At 41.6% G+C, this 11,863-nt stretch overlaps 2 protein-coding genes across 2 annotated transcripts; both read left to right on the top strand.

Moving 5' to 3' along the window:
• Window positions 1-4,988: 4,988 nt before the first annotated feature.
• On the top strand, window positions 4,989-6,569 carry LOC311145250 (cytochrome P450 1B1-like; the record flags this gene model as incomplete). Its single annotated transcript, XM_084181484.1, has 1 exon — window positions 4,989-6,569. The coding sequence occupies one exon, from the start codon at window positions 4,989-4,991 to the stop codon at window positions 6,567-6,569; it is 1,581 nt and encodes a 526-aa protein (XP_084037610.1).
• Window positions 6,570-9,684: 3,115 nt separating this feature from the next.
• LOC311146077 (cytochrome P450 1B1-like) lies at window positions 9,685-11,259 on the top strand (the record flags this gene model as incomplete). Its single annotated transcript, XM_084182544.1, has 1 exon — window positions 9,685-11,259. The coding sequence occupies one exon, from the start codon at window positions 9,685-9,687 to the stop codon at window positions 11,257-11,259; it is 1,575 nt and encodes a 524-aa protein (XP_084038670.1).
• Between the last annotated feature and the right edge of the window lie 604 nt (window positions 11,260-11,863).

Here is an 11,863-nt window from a genome sequence, read left to right as displayed (position 1 = left end):
GAAAAGGTTTCAGTAATTCCATGACACTTAGTTTAACAACATTTTCATACTAACAAAAATGTTCAACAGAGTTTGGCCCCACATTGGCCATCATGGCTCTCGTGTGAAAAGGTGGCGTCATTGCAGAGGCCAAGAGCTAGGCTATTTATACACTTCAAGATTTACAACGAGTGGTGTTTATCTTTGCGCACATTATGTGACAACTTTTACCCAACTACTGTGTCAGGATGTTATAATTCCACTGAAATGAATGTTGCCCAAATGTTCCTTGCTCCTTTTGAAGTCCATCTTTTATACTGCAATCAAGACGGTGGCCATTTTTGAACTGTGAACCACTGGGCACAGACACCAATTCAATGTCTATTCCACATTGGTTCAACGTAATTTCATTGAAATTATGTGGAAACAACATTGATTCAACCAGTGTGTTCCCAGTGAGGTGTGTCTGTCTTTGTGTCCTCATACCGTACATGGCCAGCCCTGAGAGAATGCAGTCATCTCAAACTTCAGCATCTGAAACTAGCAACGTCCGGTGGTTACCTCCTTGGCTGGCTGGGATGGCCAAGGCCCAGGGGATGTTTTGGTTGGTCTGTTTACTGGTTTGTCTGGGTTGTTTTTGGCAGTCTCATTTTCGATATTGGCTCACCCCTGTTCTTTCTAAAGCCTAATCTACACTGAAACTCCTGCATTCCCCTCTGCTATTCCCCTTTCCCAAGTCCCACCGGCTCTGCAACTGCCTGTTGGACCCCTGGCTTTCCTCTCCTCTCCGCCCCCCCTCCTTCCTCCCTGTCGGTGCTGTGCGTGACAGTAGCTCACTGAGAAGTGGAAATTAGACTAGTAAACAATGATTAGCTCCAGAGCTGGGGCAGCCTGGTCTACCGTGGGTCCTGTCTCCACGCGCCTGCTGCCAGAGCAAAACAACATGAAGCCCTCCAAGCCCCTTCCAACCCCTCTTCTCCCCACCCCAGCAGAGTCAGCTTGGGGTCAGGGCCAAACTTTCACAGCCAGGTTACAGGAGATAATCACAGGCAAACACGGCAGCCACACGCAAAAAGCACACACATGAGCCCCCACCTGCCGTAAACCTGGCTCTAATTAAAGGTGATGGGGATGTGAGTGGCCACATGTTTATGAAGGAGAGCAGGAGGAGGAGGAGGGCAGTTAGGGTGTAGTGTTACACACACAGAATAATTCCCCTATAGCGAGAGAACAACGAGACGAGCGAGATATAGTATTCCAAGTGAAGCAGTGTCTTCTGTTCTGAGACATTGCTGTGTCTGGTTAACCGAGGAATCATGCTGGATGCTTTCGTGTTTTCAGGAACACCACATTTCTGCAGACAACATAGGGAGAGGGAAGTGAACAGCTTCTAGACATAGTTATGAAGTTGGATAACTACCAATAACAGAAAAGAGAGACCAATTTCATTTTCAAGTACAGAGGGTCAGACAAAACTTTACTTCTTGAAGGTGCAATATGCAAAATTACAGATTGTGACTTCAATTGTAGCCAAACTATGGAATAGAGATGTCTTTTCACATTTGCTCTAAGAGCCTAGATGTATTTCTCTCAACCAATTAGAAGAAACAACCAATTAAACCTAGTAGTAAAACATACACATACAGAGCATGTTTAATGTTCCTTGTTCCTTTCTTTTCACCTTCAACATTACTGTACTTCAGTCATACCTTAGAATAATAATACATATTTTGGCTTATGTCAAATACATGTCAAAAGGAACATTAGCTTAACATTGCTAATTATTCCACAGTATGTGACATGTATTCAGGGTTGGGGTGTAACTGATTGCATGTAACTGTAATCAGTTATGTTACCAGCAAGAATATTGTAATCAGTTTACAGATACATTTGAAAAACTAGATGATTACTTATTGGATTACTTTTCAATTCAGAAAGGATGTTTGCGGAAAAAAAATACCTTTCACCATGTTTTCTCAATGACATTCAATTCACCATTGAAAAAAGGTGCAAGTTTGTTCCACCTGAGCAAGTCTGACCACAAGTCAGAGACCAGTATGATGACACACCAAATGCATTTGATGGATCCTTTTTGTCTTCTTCTAATGCCTCTTAAGGGGAAAGTAACTGAAATTAATCAGATTATGTTTCTGAACTTGGGTAATCCAAAAGTTACTTTACTGATTACAATTCTGGACAGGTAACTAGTAACGGATTACATTTAGAAAGTAACCTTCCCAACCCTGGATGTAATGTGGACTCAACAGGGACCACAGGGATTGCTAGACTTTCTACCACCTTTTCTTTGCAGGTCTCGTTTTTAATAAAAACTCAGCTAAAATCATACTTTAATCAACTTAAGTAAGGCTTGGCCAGATTGATCTCTTAAAGATATTCTCTGGTACCTTTGTATACTTTTTAGCCAGTAGTTCTGAAAGTAGCGCTCAGGAGCCAAAAGGGGTCCCTGAATAGCGCGTACTACGTCACAAATGTGCAGATATGTGCACCACGTCATTGCTGTCGCTCTCGTTCTACTGTGTGTGCGTCTTGCTAGTTGTCACTCAAATGGCGAGGGGCTGAAGCTCATTGGCTGAAATTCTAATTGCTAGGGGGCTGACCCACGTGACGGTAAATGTATGGAAAATGCCACCACACACCTTCCAGAAAACAATCGCTTTCAAACTGGCTAATTGAGGTAATAGATTATGCATGTATGAACTACACATTGACACATCCAGCCCAAAGTGGGAGGTTTAAAAATACTTAGTAGTCACCAAAGTACCGGAGCATGTCTTTAATTATTATCATATAACCTTAGCTGTGAAAATAGGGTATGCAATGATTTAAATAACCTAGACCAAAACATAGAAAAAGTTTATCACATTTAAAAAAAAATCTTTAACACCCATAGCGCGAATTCCCCCTCCCCACTTTCCCATTTCCTCATTTCCAAATAATGAGTGACTGTGCTGGAGTTTTACTGAAGTCTCTGTCCCCCTGACTCACATTTCGGTAAATGTTAGTGCCTTCAATTAGGGTCATTACCTCCCTGCAAATATAAACTTCACAGTTGGTGAGAAAACTAGAAACCCAAATGTCTTCTTTGACACTGAGGGAGGAAAAAGATTTGCCTCTGGAACTAAAATTAGACTTTGATTTCGATAAAGAATCAACTGTACTTTGAAACGCATGCCAAGGACATGGCTCAGGTTGACCATGATGCATGCTACCAGGCATGAAAGCATGATATACTGTATCTCAGGTAACAAAACCTTCATCTTTAGAGTGTCACAATTTTGCCTGCACCTTTTGAGGGACCAGAATGTAAATCTACCCTTTTGATCTCCTGAAAAGTTTCCTCCTAACTCTTTGGAGCTCAAGAGCCACTTCAGAGGGCACCTGAGGTGTAATGTTATATTATGTAAAGTAAGCTGCCATTGAATGGCTCCAAATGTAAATGCTTGAAGAAATGCTGTAGCATGAGACCTGCTGAAAATGTGAATATGAATTTTTCATGCATTTTTCTATGCTAAGATATTGTCGTTTAGGTTAAGAGGTGTGTTGTATAAGCACACTAATGTAAGGCAAGTTAGTCTATTTACCTGTATTGCAAATGTAACGTTGCATTTATCATTTTTAAATAACCTGAGAGTTTTACACAGGCAGAGTGGTAGTTCTTCATAATGGCACAATAAACAGTCTATAAACAGTCTATAAACAATATTTCAATCCACACATATTTTAGTTGCATCCATGTAAACCATGGGTCATTTTCAAATGATATCACTAGACAGGTGTGTAAGAGCAACCCAATACCTTGTCACGATGGGAGTTAATTCTGTGGGTTAATTTAACTTAAACACTTTTGATGGGTGCCTATCCCTAGTTCAATAAGCTAAGGTAATTTAGGCTATTCAAGAAAGGAAATTCAGACAATGATGAAGATCTAACATAATTGTATTATTACAAATATTATTTGGTTCATCTTCTGCACAATATTATAGAAAGCCCTCTGACTCGGGTAGGCTCGTAAGCAAATTTCATTGAACTTCAGAGTTCGATTTGAAGCGCGACATAGTTGAGCGATTGAAAATACTATCACAAAGATATACAACTGGCTATATGCAGTGCGCGCACTAAAAGAATGCAAGATACAACAATGCTTTGCATAGTACCTGAAAAGTAGTAAAATGTACTGAAAACCCATGCTTTTTAAACACATTTATTAGGCTACATGGCACCATGATAACATTCATATTTTTATGAGAGAGACTAAACAGAGTTTAAGTTAGACTATTTATGGAGAGAATAGAATGTCCATGCAGACGCGCACAAAAGCATCCATATACGTCATCGACAATACGAGAAACAAATCGTATGCTATACGCTTTTCTGTATCAAAATGCGCCGTTGAATCTTCAAAGTATAAGAAAGTATAACAATTTAAAATGTGATCGTTCTGTCACTATTAGAGTTAGTAGAATAATCGTCACTATCCTCCTAAACATGTCACTAGTTACTGGAGCTCACCTCCTGGGACAGTGGTTGCTCTTGCGAGCTCTTGTTCCCAGTGCGCGGCGCGCGTCGAGGTCCAACAGCAGAAAGATAATATATAGTGGGGTCTCCAGGGCTACCACAATGGGAGGAGTATGAAAATAATGCTGAGCCCTGCCCACCGACTGCAAACATATAAGACACCCTGCTGAAGCAAAACTAGTTAAAGTCTTACATCTTGCTGAAAAGAGTGACTAGAGAACAACTTCACCATAACTCCCAAAGCTTCATCTGAGATCATTTCCCAAGAAGTACTGAGACTGTCACCATGGTCTCAGCAGGATACTTTGAACTTTAATCTAACTGAACTAGTTTTATTTTACATGGATTCATTAAAATTGAACATCACAAAATCACTTTAAAAAGTGAGCTGGACTAAAGTGGAACTTTTTTGTAGTGTTTTCTTCTATTCACAATATCTGTCTCCAGGGGTAGGTAATAAATCATCTAGAACCATGGCACTGCTGGACACAGAGTTTGAGGTGAAGGGCAGCAGCATCATCAGGGAGTGGAGTGGACAGGTCCAGCCAGCGCTGGTCGTCTCCTTGGTTTTCCTCTTCTGTCTAGAAGCCTGTCTGTGGGTCAGGAATCTCAGACTCAAGAGAAGGTTGCCAGGACCTTTTGCCTGGCCAGTGGTGGGCAATGCCATGCAGCTGGGGCAGATGCCTCATATCACCTTCTCCAAGCTGGCAAAGAAGTACGGCAACGTGTATCAGATAAGACTGGGCTGCAACAACATAGTGGTGCTCAATGGAGACACAGCAATACGAGAAGCCTTGGTTCAACACAGCACAGAGTTTGCAGGCAGACCCAACTTTGTGTCTTTTCGGATGATTTCAGGAGGCAGGAGCATGACATTCACGAACTACAGCAAACAGTGGAAAATGCACCGGAGAATTGCACAATCTACCATTAGAGCTTTCTCCTCAGCAAACAGCCAGACCAAGAAAGCATTTGAGCAGCATGTTTTAGGAGAATCTATGGATCTTGTGCAGGTATTTCTGAGAATGAGTGCAGAAGCACGATATTTTAATCCCGCTCATGAATTTACAGTAGCTGCTGCAAATGTAATCTGTGCCCTGTGCTTTGGAAAACGTTATGGCCATGATGACATTGAGTTTAGAACTCTCCTAGGCAGAATGGACAAGTTTGGAGAGACGGTGGGGGCTGGCAGCTTGGTGGATGTCATGCCCTGGCTTCAGAATTTCCCAAATCCTGTCCGCAGCGTCTACCAGAATTTCAAACGCATAAATGAGGAGTTTTTTGCCTTTGTGAAAGACAAAGTGGTGCAGCACAGAGAAACCTTCAACCCTGATGTGACGCGTGACATGAGTGATGCTATCATTAACGTGATCGAGCACGGAAAGGACAGTGGACTGACCAAAGACTTCACAGAAGGAACAGTCACAGACCTTATTGGTGCCGGCCAAGACACAATGTCAACCGTTTTACAATGGATTCTGCTGCTTTTGATCAAATACCCCAACATCCAAACCAAACTGCAGGAGCAGATTGACAAAGTGGTAGGCCGTGACAGGCTGCCCTGTATTGAGGACAAAGCCAGCCTGGCTTACCTAGATGCTGTTATCTATGAGACCATGCGCTACACCAGCTTTGTACCCCTCACCATCCCCCACTCCACCACCTCAGATGTCACCATCGAAGGCTTCCACATCCCCAAAGACACAGTGGTCTTCATCAACCAGTGGTCTGTCAACCACGACCCTTTAAAGTGGAAGGACCCACATCTCTTTGACCCTTCACGGTTCCTAGATGAAAATGGTGCCCTTGACAAGGACCTAACTAACAGCGTCATGATCTTCTCCACTGGTAAGAGGCGATGTATTGGCGACCAGATCGCCAAGGTGGAAATCTTTTTATTTACAGCCATCTTGCTTCATCAGTGTACCTTTGAGAGCAACCCCTCAGAGGCCCTGACCCTTGACTGTTCCTATGGGCTCGCACTGAAGCCCCTGCACTACACCATCACAACCAAACTCAGGGGGAAGCTGCTCGGTCTGGTATCACCTGCCTAAAAATCTCATCCCAATATTGTGACTCAAGGCCAGCAAAAACTAAAAGTTTGCCAAGCAATTATATTTTACAGTGAGTATTAGTAAACATGCACTGAATGCTGTTGTTGAGTGTAATATTTCATATTTCATATTTAATTAATATCTGAACACAATTTAATATGTTTGCAGTGTTGTTGATACAGGATTGAAAGTATGATTACAGTGATAGAAGTTTGCTAGGTATAGCTATATTTCCTGTTGGGGGCCAGGGGACAGGTCATGCGGTCAATGAAGATGAACAGGTTCTCAAACTATGTACTTGATCATATTCTTTAAGGAAGTTTTACATACATTTTGAGTTTTGAGTGTACTTCATATATAGTATTCAGCATGTTACGTATGAAAATATGTGCAGGAAACTAGAATATTCCTCAACAGTCAATGGAAGGTTATATCACAATATAATATGCTTGTGAGTGTTCGTGAATGTTGTAGTCAAACCTGAAGGACCACAGTTTGTTGCCTTGAGGACTTTTTGGATTTCTCTCATCAACATTACATTTACATTTTAGCCATTTAGCAGACGCTCTTATCCAGAGCGACTTACAGTTTAGTGAGTGCATACATTTTTCATACTGGCCCCCCGTGGGAAACGAACCCACAACCCTGGCATTGCAAGCGCCATGCTCTACCAACTGAGTTACAGGGGATGTATCAATGTATGGTGATGTATCAATGTATTTATCCTTTTCACATAAAGCTGTCACAAATTTTTACAAATATATGTATTTCAGGTATGAACAATATTTGTTAAGTATTATAATCAAATCCACTATCCACTGTACACCATGCATATCAGTACATTGAATACTGTTGAAAGATGACAGATGCTGACAAACTGCTAAAGGAAAATCAAGTAATGTATTTGCCATAGCCTACCGCGTGAAAACAATTCAGCGTTAACAGCACTGTTGCCTCTGTGCAACTTCAAGCTCAGTGTCTCCAACAATGTTTAGAGGTGTTTCAATGGAGAGGTGGGTTTCTACTGGAGTCTAGAAGTGTGGTACTGATAATGCTGATGAACTCGTGGGAGAGGATCAATTCCAAACACTGACCACATTGATCTTCTCAGAAATCTACTTTACTGAACAGGCACTCCAGCTACACAACCCATCCCTTCATATTCAAACCAACTGTCATTAAATACAATATTACTACACAAATTAATGGAGTTTTAAAGTTTTGATGTATTTTTAAAAAATGCATGTCTGTTTACATCTCAAGGCTCTGAAAGCTATGGATGTAATTTCCCCTTTGTCAAAGAACATGTGTTCAGGAATTTATTAAATATTGTTCAGAATCTCTGCCTCTCTCAAACCAAGAAACTCAACTACAGCATGTGTTGAATGTCCAGGCAAGGATTCATGATTGAAAATATGTTGTTTTGTTTGTTTGTTTGTTTTATATGATTGAAAAATAAGCTACATCTGGAATTAATAAAGCAATGTTTAAAACAATCAGGGGCTGATAGTGACATTCTGCTTCTCTCTCGTTTGTCATTGATTAACTCATTAAGCACATAATCGGAAGGATTGCATTCTCCTGTCCATGTGTTGTTCTTTGTAGTAACACACTCCATGTACAGTGCAATGAATATGAGGTGGTGCATAACACATGACAAAGTAAAGATTATTATGGGAATCCACACTCTAAGGTACATTGTATAATACAATAAACTTAATATTGTGACAAGCCTAAGAGCTATATTATCTCATTTACTATGTATAAAAGGACCATTACGCTAACAAAAGCTCTGGTAAATGTATACTTTTATAAAACATATAAAAGTGTATTGTTTGTTTCTGTTCTGTGTCCGGATGCAAAACCCAGAGCTTTCATAGTCATATCTTGGATTCTATTCCTAGTGGTGTTTAGAGTTAACAGAACATTGGCTGAAAATAACAGATTAAAAAAAATTAAATCATGTTATTAAAAATGCGTACATTAGTTTACAATCCACAGAAGAAAGCTCAACTGAATATTTTAAAGTTACAAGCAGTCCTTCCTTAGCCTGAGTGGTTCACTGAGACTTTTGCTTTGCTGTATTTCAGTCTAGAATCACTCCTACATACATAAAAGTCATTTAGCAGACGCTCTTATCCAGATAAATTAGGGTTAAGTGCCTTGCTCAATGGCACATCAATAGATTTTTCACATAATCAACTCAGGGATTCAAACCAGCAACCTTTTGGTTACTGGCCAACGTGCTTAACCGCTAACCTACCTGCCGCCTTAGAGAGGTAATCAAGCGATTTCCACAATCCAGAATATAACCGGACCAATCAGTGTCCCCTGAGTTTAGTTATGGTGATTTTAGCTAAGGTGGTCTTTGTGACTGAAATCTTGAAACTTAACTACTACACCATTTCTAGAAACCATATAAAATTCTCCCCTGTGGTACCTGTATTGTGTTTAAAGGCAGTGCAGCCCAATCTTTCAGGTCCTCTGGCCTGTTAAATCTAAACTCCTTCTGTTTTAGCCCTTGGCTGGCAGGCCTGACTGGTTGCTGCTTTCCTCCTTGTCTTACCGTGGTGTTGAGTGTTAGGTATAAGAAAGAACTGACAGTAGGCTGGAACGAGTGCCTCGGTGCTAAAAGAAATGAATAGGAGTTTTAATGCCTGCTCTGTGGTCACAATGGGAGGGGAGAGATAATACAAAACCTGAGTCTGTGACCCCTCCCACTAAGGAGATATATAAGGGAGTGTCAAGGCCGAAATCTTCATTCCTTTAATATGGTCATCTGAAGACGGACACCAACTGCACCACTGCTACCCACTCAACCTGATCGAGCCCATTCACAAGCCAGCACGGAAGAGGAGGAGACAGAGACTGTAGTGTGTAAGTGGTGCTGAAAACCTTTGTTGTCTCGATTCATTTTCTACATTTTCGGATCATAGTGTAGGACTGACCATACTTAAAAACAGACTCAATTTATTTTTTTATTTTTTTGGAATTGAGGTGAGAGGAGGACCCATTTAAATTATCCAGTTACCAGGAATAGTGTTCAACAAAGAAAAAGTGTAATCTCTCTCAGAATTTGAAGAATTGGGCAACAGAAATAGAACGTCTTAGAATCATGGCACTGCTGGACACAGAGTTTGAGGTGAAGGGCAGCAGCATCATCAGGGAGTGGAGTGGACAGGTCCAGCCAGCGCTGGTCATCTCCTTGGTTTTCCTCTTCTGTCTGGAAGCCTGTCTGTGGGTCAGGAATCTCAGACTCAAGAGAAGGTTGCCAGGACCCTTTGCCTGGCCAGTGGTGGGCAATGCCATGCAGCTGGGGCAGATGCCTCATATCACCTTCTTCAAGCTGGCAAAGAAGTACGGCAACGTGTATCAGATAAGACTGGGCTGCAACAACATAGTGGTGCTCAATGGAGACACAGCAATACGAGAAGCCTTGGTTCAACACAGCACAGAGTTTGCAGGCAGACCCAACTTTGTGTCTTTTCAGTCAGTGTCTGGTGGTAACAGCATGACATTCACTAACTACAGCAAACAGTGGAGGACGCACCGGAAGATCGCTCAGACCACCATTAGAGCTTTCTCTTCTGCCAACAGCCAAACCAAAAAAGCATTTGAGGAGCACGTTGTGGCAGAGGCCACTGAGCTCATTGAAGCTTTTCTCAAACTCAGTGCTGAGGGAGAGTTTTTCAACCCTGCTCATGAACTGACTGTAGCTGCTGCAAATGTAATCTGTGCCCTCTGCTTTGGAAAACGTTATGGACATGATGACATTGAGTTTAGAACCCTTCTGGGCAGCGTGGACAAGTTTGGAGAGACGGTGGGGGCTGGCAGCTTGGTGGATGTCATGCCCTGGCTTCAGTATTTCCCAAATCCTGTCCGCAGTGTCTACCAGAGCTTCAAAGACCTCAATAAAGAGTTTTTCACCTTTGTGAGAGACAAGGTTGTGGAGCACAGGGAGACATTTGACCCTGAAGTGACCCGGGACATGAGTGATGCCATTATTGGAGTCATTGACAAGGCAGACAGTGATACCGGGTTGACGGAGGCTCACACAGAAGGGACAGTGTCTGATCTGATTGGTGCAGGACTGGATACTGTGTCCACCTGCCTTCATTGGATGCTCCTTTTATTGGTGAAATACCCCAACATCCAAACCAAACTGCAGGAGCAGATTGACAAAGTGGTAGGCCGTGACAGGCTGCCCTGTATTGAGGACAAAGCCAGCCTGGCTTACCTAGATGCTGTTATCTATGAGACCATGCGCTACACCAGCTTTGTACCCCTCACCATCCCCCACTCCACCACCTCAGATGTCACCATCGAAGGCTTCCACATCCCCAAAGACACAGTGGTCTTCATCAACCAGTGGTCTGTCAACCACGACCCTTTAAAGTGGAAGGACCCACATCTCTTTGACCCTTCACGGTTCCTAGATGAAAACAGTGCCCTTGACAAGGATCTGACCAACAGTGTGATGATATTCTCAGCAGGAAAGAGGCGATGTATCGGTGACCAGATCGCCAAAGTGGAGGTCTTTTTATTTTCTGCTATTTTGATTCACCAGTGCACCTTTGAAAATAATCCAAATCAGGACCTCTCCTTAGACTGCTCCTATGGGTTAACACTGAAGCCCCTGAACTACAACATCTCTGCCAAACTCAGAGGAGAATTACTTACTGGGCCATAAAATCTTGTTCTTTGTGTTTTCAAACAGAGCACCCACTAATGGAGTGCAGTAATCCAATGTAATATAAAAGGTAGGTACACACCAGTGAATGTTTATGCTTTAATAGGTACCAACCTAAGATTTATATTAATACTTTACTATTATTATCATTAGCTAATCTGATTGTTGATTGTATAAATCACTTTTTGTGACAGATAACTGAATCATATTTGTATTTCTATAATTTTATTGTACAGGCTATCTATAGGACATTTCTTACATTTGGAATGTAGCAATTCATGTTGCAAAATATCCCTCCTAAATTCTCATAGAAATTGGAAACACATGATATTTGAATTTTATGGACAATTTCACTCCATCAAAGTATTGTGTTGCAGTATAATTTAATCTACCAGATAAATGAATACGAAAATAACCTAGAGATGTGTGCAGATTGCTACACAAGTGTTATGTAATAATTAAAATGACTATGATGTGGCAGGCCAAAGCCACAGTTTAGAATACATCTTAAGTATCTATTGTTATATAGGATGGTATTTAGTTTGGCCACCCCAAATTGGCATACAAACTGGTGGTCATGAATCCATTTTACTGTAAGTGCTTT

Source organism: Coregonus lavaretus (genome assembly GCF_964263955.1).
Source record: "Coregonus lavaretus genome assembly, chromosome: 18".
NCBI lineage: Eukaryota > Metazoa > Chordata > Actinopteri > Salmoniformes > Salmonidae > Coregonus > Coregonus lavaretus.
Note: the sequence above shows the minus strand (reverse complement) of the source record. Positions and strands in the feature narration are given on the sequence as shown.